This window comes from Numida meleagris, chromosome Z, assembly GCF_002078875.1.
Source record: "Numida meleagris isolate 19003 breed g44 Domestic line chromosome Z, NumMel1.0, whole genome shotgun sequence".
Taxonomy (NCBI): Eukaryota; Metazoa; Chordata; class Aves; order Galliformes; family Numididae; genus Numida; species Numida meleagris.
Window position 1 is genome coordinate 37,131,920 of NC_034438.1, and position 16,059 is coordinate 37,147,978.

The 16,059-nt window shown below is 38.0% G+C and overlaps 1 protein-coding gene across 2 annotated transcripts in view; it reads right to left on the minus strand.

Moving 5' to 3' along the window:
- The window catches only part of TRPM6 (transient receptor potential cation channel subfamily M member 6), a 72,209-nt gene continuing 58,195 nt past the window's right edge, over window positions 2,046-16,059 (minus strand). For both annotated transcript variants that reach the window (XM_021381199.1, XM_021381198.1), the window contains exons 33-38: window positions 15,638-15,924; window positions 15,283-15,365; window positions 12,482-12,687; window positions 10,514-10,565; window positions 4,068-4,174; window positions 2,046-3,180 (exon numbers count right to left, since the gene is read on the minus strand). In XM_021381199.1, coding sequence (XP_021236874.1) covers window positions 3,059-3,180; window positions 4,068-4,174; window positions 10,514-10,565; window positions 12,482-12,687; window positions 15,283-15,365; window positions 15,638-15,924 — 857 coding nt within the window. In that variant the 3' untranslated portion in view covers window positions 2,046-3,058. The remainder of the gene's footprint in view (window positions 3,181-4,067; window positions 4,175-10,513; window positions 10,566-12,481; window positions 12,688-15,282; window positions 15,366-15,637; window positions 15,925-16,059) is intronic.

Here is a 16,059-nt window from a genome sequence, read left to right on the forward strand (position 1 = left end):
CTCAGAATCAATGGAATTTTTAGGTTTAGTGTTTACATGCCTGGAATAATCAATGTTCTGATAGAAGTATGTAAAGGAATACTTTGAAATGCATCCTTTTCTTGTTTCATCACATTAGTACTTTACACAGAAAAAACTGGTATCAAATACATTTGTATCAATTGTATTTTAACAGATGAGTATCTTGCAAAGATCCTTGATTTGAGGGGAAGTTAGTACAGAGATGGATGGATAAATAATAAAAAGGAATAAAATGAATCTACACGAATATGTGCTGTGCCCAGTCTCACAAGTATTGCTCTGAATGCAGAAGTAACTCTCTTTAAAAGGCAACAGAGAAGTTGTCAAGAAAGGAAAATCTCAAGTACGAATTCAGGGAATATCTCCAAAACTTAAAAAGAAACTAAAAGTACTCAGGCCCAGCCAAGTGCATGGAGGTTATTTTTTATGTCTAATACAAAAGTGTTCATAATTTTTGCATCCCTGGATATAAGAATTTATGGCAACAATTGAGGAAAACAGCTCTTGAACTGCTCTTCAGGGCAGTATTTAACATAGTCTTTGGCTCTAAAGATGTATTAAGCGTCACTTAACTTGGCCAAATGTATGTAAAGGCATACTAACAGTTAGAGATGCCTTAGAAGAAGTTCAGTCTTTAAAGAATCTGTGTATGTATGTAAGCATATACATCCCTACAGCCCTACTTTAAGATAATAGCCACTTGAAGCAGAACTACTACCATACTAGTAATGGGATGAAAATCCATTATCATTCTGTAAAGACAAAATTATCAACCTCACTAGTAAGCTGAAAAATGTCACCCGTGAAAGAAAGGTAACCTCTTTTGTAGAACTGAAAATGTGTAAATTTTCTGATATATTGAATGGATTACAAAAACAAAACAAAACAAACAAAAAAAAGCATGGATAGTAAAATCTAATAGGAAGAAAGGTGGTAGTTTTTACACAAAAAGATAAAAAGCAAGAAGAAACACTTCAGGGTGGCCACAGGATCTGAAGACAGCTGTCTCACCTGAATTTACTCTTGGTGGTTATGTCAATGTCATTATCAATATCATAATCAATACAGAAATTGGGAACATATAACTGGGAACATATAACTTCTGCAGAAGGCCATCCACATCCTAGTTTGCATCAAAAGCAGTATGACCAGCAGGTTGAGGGAAGTGATTCTCCCCCTCTACTCTACTCTTGTAAGACACCACCTGGTGTACCGCATTCAGCTCTGGAAACCTCAGCATAAGAAAGACACAAACCTGTTAAAGTGGGTCCACAGGAGGGCCTCAAGGATGAGGAGAGGGTTGGAGCACCTCTATAGTATTAGAAAGGCTGAGTACACTGGAATTATTTAGCCTAGAGCCTCTGGAGAGTCTCTACAACAACCTCTCAGTACTTACAGGGGGCCTGAAAGAAAGGTAGGGAATCACTCTTTATGGGGGAGTGTAGCAATTAAGACATAGGCTTTGAACTAAAAGAGAGTAGATTTAGATTAAATATTAGGAAGAAATTCTTTACTCAAAGGGTGGTGAAGTGTTGGAACAGAGAAGCTGTGGATACCCCATCCCTGGAAGCGTTCAAGGCCAGGATGGATGAGGCTTTGAGCAACCTAATCTAGAAGGAGGTGTACCTGCACAACCTCTTCTACTGGTTGGCAATCCTGCCCATAGCAGGGAGCTGGATGATCTTTAAGGTCCCTTCCAACTCAAACCATTATGTGATTCCATGTTTTTAATTCCTATGCATACATAAACATTTTCTAAATATACCAAATTAATGGTAAGCATAACAAATAGATCCTTTAAACATTAAAATTTACTACTATACATTGTGGTAGACGTATGATTTTGTTTCTTATTTGAGTATTAAGTTTTCTGTTGATTTACATATCTGCTTTAAGTATTTATACTCAATACAAAATCACATAGATGTTTTAAGTGATCTTTAATACAACGTAGGTTGTACTAGATATTTGTGCTGAGCAGTTCATTTCAATTCTTATTCTACAAAAATCATATTGCACATAACTGATTTTCATTTTTTATGAACTTCTACTGAATCAACAGAAACACACATGAATACATCGTAAAAGCATACATATACCACACCACTGATAGAAAATAATCCTTTGTACAGCCTGGCACTGACAATAAAAAGCTAAATACCAAATGGAACACATTACTTTTTATGACTTTTAAATTCTGTTTTGCTATTAACCACCTAATGACTTAACAACACTGTGAAGATAACCTAAAGAAAAGTAGATCTTGTTAAAATTTAAATGACATTCAAGGTTATTCTTTATGTTTGTACTAAAGATCACGGATCTATCAAATTTATCAACACAGAATAAGAAAGGTAAATGATGCCTATGGGCCCAGTAAACTAACTCTTCATTGTTTCATTTGGTTTTGGTATATTAAAAGGATTGAAGCTCCCATAACGTTCCGTATTACACTTGTTATATCAGTGACTACTGTCTAAACCACTAATGTATTACTTGTGTCTTCTAGGTCTGTCTCTGCATCAAAGTCGACAAATGAGACAAAACAGTATTTCTGCAACACCTTGGAAAGTCTCCTATGCACAGGGCAAAAGTGGGGAGGTGTGTGAGTGGCTTCCACATCTGAAAATGAGTGATTTACATGTGTATACAGTTATTTACTGAAGAGCAGAGAGATAAATCACATCAAATCACTTCCCCCTGTAAATATTTTGCCACAGTCATTTTCCTATGCAAGCACATTTTGGAACCATTGTCCACATTTCCAGAAAAAGGCACTGATGAAACAGTTCATCTAGCTAAGGAATGACCTGCTCCTGTCAATTTAACAAGCAGTAAAAATGGACCATCAGAAGGCCATCAGAAGGGAGTAAATAAAGAGAGTTTTTCTCTTGTTCCTTGCCTATAGCATCTGTTAAGTAAGCAGACTGATGTTGCACTCAGACATCTGTGTTTTGTTCTTTTGGACTGGCCCATGGCAATGAAAAGGGATAGATTTTCAAGCTTCCAAGTGTGCACTCTGTTCACAGCCATTGCTTCACAGCCGTGTGTCATACTCCACAGTCTCGTTTGTGTCATCAGTTTCTCTGGCACTTGTCTCTATTTCTTTTTTGAAGGCTGGACAGAGTCTTTCCATTGTGCAGTCATTTCTTCTCAAATCTATGGCAAGAAAATGAACTCAGTGATTCAACCAAGTATATGTTTGAAAAACATATACACACTGGGTAGAGTGTCCAGCCCTGCAACTGATGGCCAGCAGTCTGCTACCAGCTTCCAAGATGAAGAAAATCTGGAGCAGGGCAAACCAGAGAAGGGGAAAGAGAGCCTTGGAGTAGCCAATAATTGTGTGAGCTGGTATGAATAATAAGCCTCCCTTATTGTGTCTATTCAGCTGACTTTCCCCTTTAATATCTCTGACTGCCACAGGCACAAATAATCCAAAACAGTAACACTGCAGTTCTCATTTCCAAATCAAACAACAATTATTACTCCATGTAGGCACTGAAAGTAAGAGGCTTTCTCTGGAAAAAAAATATACAGGTGGATATTCATCCAAACTAGCAATCTATTTTGGCTTTGAGATTCTTAAATCTGCATCACAATGAAGAGAAGACAATTCTATCACACCTAACATGAACAACTGGCAACCCAGCTAAGCAGGAATTAAGAGCTGCAATACCAATTGAAAGGTCTGGAAAGATCCAGTGATTTTCTTCTGGCTAATACTTCATTAATTTTTAGATTGTTTTTCTTTCTAAAATTTATTATTGATGTTATATGTAGAGATCACCCTGGAAAAATGATCAATTTGCATAGCAAAGGAAACAATTCAATGGGTAGAAGCTTTCATGCTGAATGTTAAAGTAGCTGCTGGGCAAAACAGCGAGGTAAAAGATCAATGTTCTCTTATTTGCCTTTGCCCAGAGAGACTACACCAGCTATAAACTCTCAGCTCTGTAGAATTTCTAAAACTTGATTTTGCAGCACACCTAGGCCTATACTACCATGCTAGACATAGATTAAAAATTAATCTTTATTTTGAATACCAGGAAGTTTCAGCCTCTTGCAGCAAGAGTTACAATGATGCTTTGCGATGAAGTTTCTTATTGCATCTTCTCCTAGGTTTGCTGGTCCAAATACCATCTTTCCAGATCTAAAAGTAATAACATTAAAAAAATCAACAAACTCAAAATAATGCAATTGAAGAGAAAGGTTGATAATTTCCATTTATTGAATCAGAGGAAAGTTAACCATTTAAAAAAAAAAAAAAAAAAAAAACAACCAAAACCTAGTGTATATCTCCAGTTTCTTATCTCTGAGACAATTCTGGGAAAGAAATAGCCTATATATAATCCACATCTACTTTTCTTTCCTGCAGCAATGCAGAGATGGAGTGTGGCTGTGACCCGCCCTGCAGGGAGACAGGACACACCTAGCAGCTCCTACTAAAATGCTCAAACAGAAAATTTGCGCACAATGACATTAAGACATTGTATGCCAGAACCTAACCTGAGTCACTCTGTTAACAGTCACTCTCATCAAGTTCATTCTCATCAAGCAAATGGTTTGGGTTTTGTTCCAATGCTAGGCACCTGGGAACAAACCAGAACTAGTAAAGACTTACTTCTACCTTATTTAAGAACGGAAAACTGAAAGTCCCAGTCATATCAATATGCAACACAGAATAGGGACTTAGTATACTGCTGGCAGGCAAGGCTTTAAAATCTACTGGCTTCTTTCTATGCTCATTTCCATGTGTCTGCACTCTGGCCAATTCAGCAACATTACTAAGGGATTCATTTGTGGAAGTGTATTGCATATTCTGAATGAAGCTGACACAATTACACAAATAGAAGCAAGCTATATGCACACACATATTAGAGGTACGTGTACACAATTACATCAGATCTTCAATGTAGTCTGAAAGATCAGCGTTCATTAATTTTAACATTGCTCCACTATTATTCTCAAGAATTTAACTGACATTCCAGACATCACAGAGCACAGCACACAAGAAACACTTCTAAAGAAATTTTATGAACGCAAGTGTCTTATTTTAATGATATGCAGAGTAGAAACAATAAATTTTAAAATTTGCAATCAATTACAGCTCTGAGAAGCTACAGAAAAAGATTTTAACTCCCTCAAATCTATCTGTAATTCACATTAATGTTGCATATTCTAAGGAAAGCAGTTTTCAAATATGACATTCCCCTTCCATAATGGAGAAGAGCAATGAATAGTCAAAACTAGCATCTGTCTAATTTCTGTCAGATAATGATGATTATCTGTCTTCTGGATCATTTGAAGGACTGGTCTATTCAGTTTTCACTGCAAATTAGTACAAGAAACCATGTAGGAAGTAGAAACTATGTAAGTGTCATATATACTCTTTAGATGATATGGTGCTACATTATCATTTCTATTTAGTGGATAAATAATTGGTTGGAAGGTTGCAAACAGAGAATTGTGGTAAATACCAGTATTTCCAGGTAGAGGCCACTAATGAGTGGTGTCCCTCAGTAGTCCATCTTGGGACCAGTACTCTTTAACATCTTTACCAGTGACATAGATGTTGGGATTGAGTGCACTCCCAGCAAGTCTGCAGATAACACCATGCTGAGTGGTGATGTCAATATGACAGAAGGAAGGGATGCCATCTAGGGAGACCTTGACAAACTCAAAAGGCAAGGCCATGTAAACCTAATGAGGTTCAACAATGCCAAGTGCAAGGGGCTGCCCTTGAATCGACGTAAAACTTCACATGAGCCAGCAGACTGCACTTGCAGTCCAGAAGGCCAACAGTATTCTGGACTGCATCAGAAGAGAGGTGGCCAGCAGGACAAGGGAAGTGATCATCCCCCTCTGCTCTGCCCTTGCGAGGCCTTATCTGGAGTACTGCATCCAGGTCTGGGGCCCCCAACTGAGGAAAGATGTGGACCTTTTAGTGGGAGTCCAGAGGAGGGCCATGAGGATGACCAGAGGGCCAATGCAACTCTCCTATGAAGACAGACCGAGGAAGCTGGGATTGTTCAATCTGAAGAAGAGAAAGCTTCTGGAAGACTTCACTGTGGCCTTCCAGTATTTAAAGGGAGATTATTAACATGATGGAAAAAAAAATTTTATATGGGTAGATAGTGATAGAACAAGGAGGAATGGTTTTAAACTAAAGGAGGGGAGATTTAGATTAGATGTCAGGAGAAAGTTTTTCACAGAATGCATGTTGAGGAACTGGCACAGGACGCCTTATAGGTTGTGGATGCCCTGTTACTGGAAGTGTTCAAGGCCAGGCTAAACAGGGCCCCAGGCAGCCTGATCTAGTGCTTGATCTAGCAGTTGGCAACCCTGCCCATGCCAGGCAGTTGGAAGTAGATGTTCTGTGAGGTGTCTTCCAACTCAAGCCATTCTATGATTCTTTGAATCTATAATAGTAAACTGCTGAAAACAGATGTTCTGGAAAGTTGGCTGTACAACACCTTATAGATCTGACACAGGAGTTATTTGGTGAAGAATGGCCAGTAGAACTCTTCTTTCATCTTTGCAGCTCTCCTCTGGACTGCTCCAAAAGCTCCACATCTTCAAGGTCCACATCTAGACCCACTCAAAAAGCTCTACATCTTCCTTGTGCTGGGGGCCCTCTCAAGGCCACTCTCCTTGTTATTCACAGTCTATTTGTGAGAAAAATACCAAACCCAGCTTTCCTCTATATCAAAAAAGTGTATAAATATGAGCCAATGGACTTTTAAAAAAAAGTTCCTCCTTTTGTGAAGAAACTTACTTCATAGATGTGCTCCATAAATATCTACCAGACCATACTAGAGTGGTTTTGCCTGCCAGACAGGTAACATAGTGCGTGTTGATACAAACAGTGCTTCTCATATTCATCTAGGAGCTACAGATGCACAAAGCAGACCATAACACATCTACTGACCTTATCTGATGGAATGTAATGAGAGGCTTCATGGCAAGCAGATCCCTTCCAGGGAAGCACACACTTCAGCTTACAAGCACGTTTGCAAAATAAGCTTTGCATTCACCTGTTTCACTTGTGCAGATGTCTACAGCAGAGGTTCACTCCAAGTAAATATTTTATCTATTGCCAGCAATTCAACTGTGAATTGTATGGCTGAAACTTCAAAGCTTGGTAAAGATTCATTAAGTCTGTTCTCCAAAATGCATGCTAATGAGTAACTTCAGATAACACAATCTACAATCATACTACAGCCTCCAGCCCATCACTATATGCTTCAGTTTTCAAAAGGGGGAACAAGAGATCTAGAACCTGTTACTCCTCCTTTTCATATGTTTGTAATGAGACTTTCAGCCACCAGAGCCTTTCTCCTCACCTCCTTCAACAGGCCAAATGCATCAGTTCTTTTCAATCTGAAACTCAGTCAACCATTTTCTTCATCTCTGAATCTGCTCTTCACTCTGCACCCAGTGTCTGTGAAAGCTTTACCAGGCCAAACCTTATTATAGACTCGGTAAGCAGTGCACTCTGAAAAGAGCATCCAGAGTACTACCTGTAATGCTATTCTTCCCAATGTTTGGGTGGTACAGGAGCCTATAGGGATAGCACTGTGTCACAACCCTGCTGTTGTACCTGGAATACTTCCGTTTTTAAAGGAAATCTTTTCATTAACATTATACCAGCATAATTTTAACACCTCATACATCCCAGGCAGCACACGTGGCCAGATCTTCAATTGATGTTAAATATCCATGAAGTTACAACTGTGTACATGAGTTCAGGATCTGCCAGAGATTTCATAGAATCAAACACACTTCCAAACTGATCTATTATTTTTTATCTTAGTATTGTATATAAATCAAAGATATAGCACACTATCACACTGCCAGAGATCACATTTTGCCATTAAAAAGTCCATTTCAAGTCAGCATGCAGGATGCATGAAAGACTTATTGCAAGATATTGGTATGAGCCACTAAACCAACAGAATTAAAGAAACAATAATAAATAATGTAATTACAAGTAGTGCTAAAATTTGTAACAGCCCTACCAGTCAGATGCCAACTATATTCTCTCAGACATCTATACGAATGTGAGCTCAAAGCGATGTAAAACACTACCTAAAAGGTAGTGCACAGATTTTGATTAAGTATCTTATTTACAAGTGAAAATTTAGATCTTGATAGAGACAGAAATGTTTTCCCTGTGAGCAAAGGTTAAACCAACAACAGTGCTTTTACATTACTGTTTTAGAAAGTGTTTCTTAGAATTGAGTATCTGCCAGCTGCTTACTGAATATATCTATGATTTCACAGCCTTATTTCTTTAGTTCCCCAATCAAAACAATACAGCTTCACAACATGCTGTACTGAAGATTTCCCAGAACATGAGAAAATTAAGATGGTTTTGATTAATTAATCAACACTTGCTCTTTAACTAGGACTTGACTGTTTTGTAAATGATTGAAAAAAAAAAAAGCTCTGAAAATAAAATCTGTGTGATCAAATTTTAGTAACCATGGCAAATAATTTAAAAACAAACAAAAAAAACCACAGAAGGATGCTAACAAACATACGCTCCAAGATAACGCAGGTAGATATTATTCCTATTTTAAAGAGGATAAGCTGAGATGCCACGTGAAGAATTGTGGTCTAATGACCAGTTGCAGCCTCCAGAAATAACTATCACAGTTTATTTAAGCTCTACATTTGCTTCCACTGATACAAAAAAATCCACTTGAGAAGTAGCAAACCATATCTTTATAAATCTGTAGCAATACTTTCAAAATGTTTGCTCAAATCTGTGTATTGAACAGCTATATAAACAACCTCTCTGCTAAGCTATCCTTGTATTACTGTCATGATCCCATGACCTACACACAGCAAAAATGTCTTTGTTGGTGACATGGACAGTGGGATTAAGAACATCCTCTGCAAGGTGGATGACACTAAGCTGAGTAGTTCAATCGACACACTGAAGGGAAGGGATGCCATCCAGAGGGATCGTGTCAGACTTGATGGGTGTATCTTATGGCAATTTTTCAGTGCTTAAAGGCGGTCTGCAGGACTCTTTACCAGGTATTGTAGTGATAAGACAGGGGGTAATGGTTTTAAACTAAATGAGGGTAGGCTTATATGCATCAGGGTGGTGAGGCATTGGAACAGAGAAACTGGGTGTCCTGTCCCTGGAGGCATTCAAGGCCAGGCTGCATGGGGCACTGGGAAGCCTGATCTAGTGGGTGGCAACCCTGCCAATGGCAGAGGGGCTGGAAATGGGTGATTGTTAAGATCCATTTCAACCCAGACCATTCTACAGTTCCATGAACATTTTGTCACTGCGGTGTTCAGCTCATTTTTGATGGTTCCTTCAAAATAAATATTATATAGACAGCACACCTGCATACAATATTTAGCATTCAAACATTAATACAATCATTTACAACTAATTCTATTAATTAAATCTAAATAATAGTTATAGAACTAGGAGCTTGCTTCCAAAATCACCCTATTCTCATTTCTAGGCTACTGAGCTTATATTTCTATAGTTATTCTCCCTTTACATTTAACCAGACTATTAAGATACCTTTCCAAAAATGAGATATCCTTTCAGTCAGATGATATGAGCTGAGTAAGAGAAGCCAAGCTAAGCACTAGGCAGGGGAGAGGCAAGAATGCCAGAGCACAGCTGGAGAGATGAGTGAGCTTAGGAAGACTCCCCAGAAAACATGACTTTGCAGGTTAGCAACCACTGGCACCACTGCTTCTCCTCTGCTTCACTACAGCACATACATTCAAGGAGCAAGGTCACAGGATGAGAGAATAGCCATTGCACAACACGACAGAAAAGGTGCAGGGGTGTGTACCCAGGAGTCAGTTGTGTTTGTTTGATACTACTCAGTGAAGATGGTTGAGATTATTTTACTTATTACATTGGAAATTATGATGTCTGCCTAGGTTTCTGCAACGTGATGCATAAAGGCAGACTACTGTACTAAATTTTTCGTAACCTCCAACACAAGATCTATGAACTCAGCATCACAACTATGGATTTGTAAAGTACAGGATGCTTAAATACACCACAAGGACCTGCTGGAAAGATCAGACATCCAGAGTCTCTCTGCTTGAGCCATGTGGCCCTATATAGCCGAAGAAACAGTGCCTCACTAGGCAGGGAAAGCCACATTACAACATTTAAGTTATTGATAAGCTTGCTAAAAAACTCACATGGTCTTCAGGCTCCAGTTCTCATTCTCCCTGCAAAAGCTCCTGTGCAGACTCCCCCCACTTTTCATACACTGCTCAGCATGTGTAGGAAACTGGAATACATACAGACTCCCAAATCCAGAGTCTACCAAGGCACAGCAGAAGGCACAGCCTTGCCATCACCATCACAGCTTCATTTACCCAATCACCATTCAGTAAATAATTAAATCACACAAATAACATAAGAATGTCCTAAATATACACAGACTGTCAGTAGAATGTTTGAATTGAATGATAATTTCATCATAGAGAAACCTACTTTTTGTCTTCAGGTTTAATCACAGATGGGTCTGTAAGGTTTTCTCCAACACCTGCAATAAAATCAACAGTGTGTTACAACAGAAGATGGTCATGATTTCATAACCTGACACTTAAGAAAAAGGTAATTACTAGTTTTCATTTTAGATCATAAAGTGTCACAATTATAAGGATCATGAGCTGAAAAGAGAATGCCATGATTATAAAAATCTGTTAAGTATTGGCAAACATACAGTTTTGCAGTTTATTTATAGGTAGACAGAAGGCTTATGCAAATACTTCTAACCTCTAAACACTGTGCTAAAGGTGAAATAACTAAGCAAAATGTGACCAGCAGTAACACTTTTATTTAAGTCAGAGTACTAAACTAACGTCTTACTGATATCAATAGATCTAATCCCACATACAGACTCTCTTCAAGGCAGCAAACACAACAAGCCACAACTCATTATTCAATTATATGATGTGCAAAAGTTTGGGTCTGTTATTCCTTTTCCTTCTGTGTAGCCACAGAAGTGCATTAAGTAATTTCACTATAATAACTAACTGCTGGTATCTATGTTGTAGTTTTCCCAAAATCATGTAATAATATCATTTTACCAAAAACCTCTTTCCTCACATCTCAGGAAATAGTTGTACTTTTACATTAAAGAAGAGATTCTATAAGAATATGCAAAATTTTTTATTTCAATAGGCCATTGATGAGTTTATATTCTGCAACTAGCACCAGTAAAGACTACAGAAAGACTGTTTTGTAACTGAAATACCATCAAATTGCAATACTATTCAATGAAAGTTATTTGAATTGACATAAATTAGACAAAAATGCAGTGTATATGTGTGCGGAGGTGGCCCCAGAATTATATAACCTGTGACAGAATTAAAACTTTTCAGAACACCAAGGGGAGCAACCCTTGTACTCTTCCTAAACACCAGATAAGAGAAGTACAAAATAAACATGAGACCAAAACTAGAGCAGATTTTAGTCCATTTCCTCACTTGAGATGCAAACTGAAGCTCCTCCAGTCTTGATGAGATTTACATAGTTGTTTAAATTCTCCACATTTGAGCCAACACAGTTGGACTGGAACTGTCAAGAGCTGTATAATAAACTCAAGCAAACCTAAGACAAATTCTTAGTAGGCTATGGTTGAAGACACGCTTTCTGTATTTTTTTCATGTGATGCTAAAACCAAATGAAGGCAAGGATGGAATTATAGGCTTACTTTGCATACTATGCATATCTTTTTGTAATTCACAGCTTCTAGATGCTGTAGAATGTAAATATGTTAAGTCTCTGTCTACCCATACACATTCCCCTTGACAGAAATGACAAACAATTGTGTTTATACCATTTGATGGGTGCTGTTCATCTTGTGAACATTGTCAACTGTTTTATCTCTTTAGAATATGCCATGTTCCTACTTATACATGTACAGTAAAGTGATCACATGCTCTTTGAAGGAGCCAACAGACTTTGTGAATACCACTCAGGTTTACAGCTTATGTAAACTGCTTACAGATTTATTAAAAAGAAAAATGAAAATATACAGACAGCAGTTCAAACTCTCCAGACAGATATACACACATTAAGTATGTATATATACATGGGTACACTTGAATGTCCCTATTATTTATATTTCTCAATAAAAATAAAAATATCTGAACTGTGGAGAGTTTTTCTAGAACTGGCTGAAATGTTCCGTACACTTTAACTACCTGCTGTTTGCCCACTCATCCTAGATGTACTTGAAGCCAAATTATTGTCCTGTAACACCTACATTAGTCCAGAGTATTTCTGTTGATGCTCAATCAACAGGACCTCACAATAGATATCCAGGGGTTACATGAGCTTTTCCAGTTTGCAGAAAAGAAGAGAATTCAGCCTGTTTTTCAGTATTAAATTCTCTTTTGAGAGAATTGCTTTTCACTTGGTTTAAAGCTAGTAATCCACCATGCTAGCAGTCACCTTGCAAATCCAGGACAAGGAGCTCCCCACGAGTATACACATAGGTCCAGTGAGAGAAGGCCAGCATCAGCTCTTCAAGCAAGCTGCTGGGTGTAATCTCATCTCCATTGTTGTTGTTGTATTTCCGAAATTCACCAGTCATGTACTTCTCAATGGTCAGCCACTGGTTTGCAGAATGGCAGTAGATGAGGAAAACTTCCAGGAACCTGTGGATATAACAGACTCTATAAGGGCAACAAACATCTTCACAGCATAATGCCAAGCAAATATACCAAAAAGAAGGACATGTCTTTACTAGCTGGATTATTTTCAACAGCAAGAGGTACCAAACATTAGACAGAACAATGGCTTTCTCAGTTTGGTAGATAACAAAACAATATATTTCATCAGAAGATATAGTTCGTGGACAAACAACATTATCTGGTGTCCTAGTTTTGGCTGAGACAGTTAAATTTTCTTCCTACTAGCAGGTATGGTGCTGTTTGTGTTCTGGATTCAGGATGAGAATGTTTTAGTTGTTGCAGAGTAATGCTGTGCAGAATCAAGGATTTTCCTGCTTATCATGCTGCCCTGCCAACAAGAAGCTGGGGATGCACAAGAAGCTGGGAGGAGAAAAAACCCGCACAGATTACCCAAACTAGCAAAGGGGATATCTTGTACCATACAGCATCATGCTGAACAATAAAAATAGGGGAGCTGACAATGGGGGCTGCCTGGGCATTGGTCAGCAGGTGGTGAACAACTGCACTGTGCAACACACAACCTTCTGTTTATCTTTTATCATTGTTATTTTCCCTTCCTTTTCTGTTCTATTAAACTGCCTTTATCTCAACCAATGAGTTTAACCTTTTTTCTGATTCTCTTCTCCATCTCATTAAGGGGTACTGCGCAAACAGCTATGTGGTGCTCAGCTGCCTGCCGAGTTGAACCACAACATCTGATTTAACTCCAGACAACTGTAATAAGCTTTATCAGTTTTTCTTACGTTAATTGCATTAAAGGTAATTCTTGTCTAAGGAGCTGCATCATGAAGAAGCTTATTTTGCTATCACATCTAACTATAAAGGTAAAGTGCAATAATACTATCTTACCTTTTAAACAGTTTCAGAGGTGGGGTGGGTTTTTTTTTGGCAAATGAGTTTACTTTTATAGAGAAATTATTCAATAGAGATGACAATTTACTCAAACCATTACATATAGTGGAGATTATGCTACACTCAGTGGAATAACCAGAATGGTAATGTCAAAGAGCAGCAGGGACTTTCTCATTTGTCTCCAGTTTCCCATCTTCTGTAGACAGAAATAATCAAACTTCAGCACATAGTGCTGTAATAGGAAACTCTACCTTGCTCCTGCTTTGGAAGTTTTAGATTCCACTCAAGAGTGAGGAGAGGAGGAATAAAAGGCTTCTTGGACACAAGTCACTCAAAATCACTCATTAAAACTCATCTCATTTTACCCACTGAAGTAACTTCTACGCCGAAGACAAAAAGGAAGAAAAAGACCACAGAAGTAGCATCTCCAAATGACAGATTAATGAGCAATAGAACTAAGGTTTGTTGTGCTACACTCACTATTTTCCCTCCCCATCTCACCTTCTGTGAGATTCTCACTAGGCATCATGTGCTGCACATTAAGCATAGACCATTTGACTATCCACTATTACTCAGATGTTCACTGCCCAAAGAACTGCTACCAAAGCAAATCCAAAACAACTCAGTTCTGCTTGCTTATTTTCCCTGTACTAGCTTTAAATAGGGCATCTCTTTCTCTGCTAATTTGCTGGCAAATCTGTACCCACCAAGATAAGGGAAAGTCGGTTTTAATATGGGGCTGTGTCATTTCAGAAGTGCAGATTTAAAAAGAAGCAACTCTAGAGACAATCAATGGAAGTGCGGAAAAAAAGGTAACTGGAAGGTAAAAACTTCAGTACAGGTTAGAAATAGTGTCTCTTAGCACTTTCTAGGTCAGACCTGCCCATCTATCCTAAAAATATGACAAAGCTCTTCTGGGGAAAGTTCCTTTGCTTTGCTGAACTTCTACGAGCTGAAGGCCTGATGTTTCTTGGTATGCTCATAAAGTTCCATGTAAAAGAAACAGTCAAATTTTATTCTAAGTACTCCCAAATTATGATCTGTTTTACCAAATGAATATAGATGTACACAGACTCTCTCAACACACTGTGGTATAAGGGATCCTTAAAAAACAGACTGTGCAGAGCAACGGCTTCTTTCTCAAAAACTATGCATTTCAACCCATTACTAATAAAAATTTTTAATACTATTCAAATAATATCAAATATATGGATGTATCTCTCACAATAATATGTGAATGCATATGACTGAAATGCACATAAAAGGCTTGCTGCATTGGTTAATAACACTATCCCTCTAAAACATTCAGTTCTCCCACCTACTACCTCATATAACATCCTTTTGGCCACATACTCAAATACTGTCCATGTGACAATTTGTGTTGTAAAAAATAATAATAATAATAAAAAGAACCAAAAACAGATTTCAAGAAACAGTCAACAAATCCAATTTTTTTCAAGACTCTTGTGGAAAATTCCTTTCAGCAACACCCCCTTCTTTAGCTGACTATTACCCTTATTATCTCCTAACCTCATTTATTTTTACATATCAAAGTACTTATGTCTTTTATTTAAGTATTTAAGACATAAATACTGTTTAAATCAGCACATATTTCAATCCACTATGGAAGAAGAGTCTACATTAGACCTAGGACATAGCTGAGAAAAGAAACCTTTGACACCTAATACTTAAAGACAGTGATTTTACCTTGGAGTATAGGGAATAGTATGAGGCTTTACTTGATTGAAGGTATAGATTAACTTTTGGGCAGCCCTTTGCTGTTGGATCTCCTGAAGAAAAGCACATTGTTAAGCATCGCTTTTAATTTGGGATCATGAAAAAAGGCTGCATTAATTGAAAAACAAACAAACAAACAAACAAAAACCAGCTGATTGTGTATTGTTTAAAAGTGGGAGATACATCTTCCTCAAAACCATTTTCCTTTCCAGAAGGTAACATCAAAGCACACATCAACCATACTGAAGACATTCACATATAAGCAGTATAACATTTAGGACATGTCAGACCATACCAGTCAGTGCCCCTTCAGGTCTGTACTCACCCTCAGGCAGAGATGTAACACTGTACCATCATGAAACATCTTTTGCCAAGTCTGAACCACCTCTGGTAAAAAAGACTTCACAATAAATACTTGTCCCAACTTTAACACATCATTCTCAGACCAAGTACAAATGACCTTCATGGCCCTCCGCAGACCCCCATCCATCTCCTCCCGTGACAAGACTTGGATCATTGCAGCCATACCATGCTGGGACCAAGAAGACATGCTTTTACCAAGGTTCATAGGTGAACTCTCTTCTAGTCGATAGACAGTCACTTCCTCTCCAGCTTCAATGAAAGAAAATTTTGTCAGTAGAAGTCTCATATTGCAGAAACAAGAGAGAACTGCATTTTCATTCAGTATCCTAAAATAACACACTACTTTACATACCTTTGCAAGCCATTTGTGTGAAAACTTGCCCT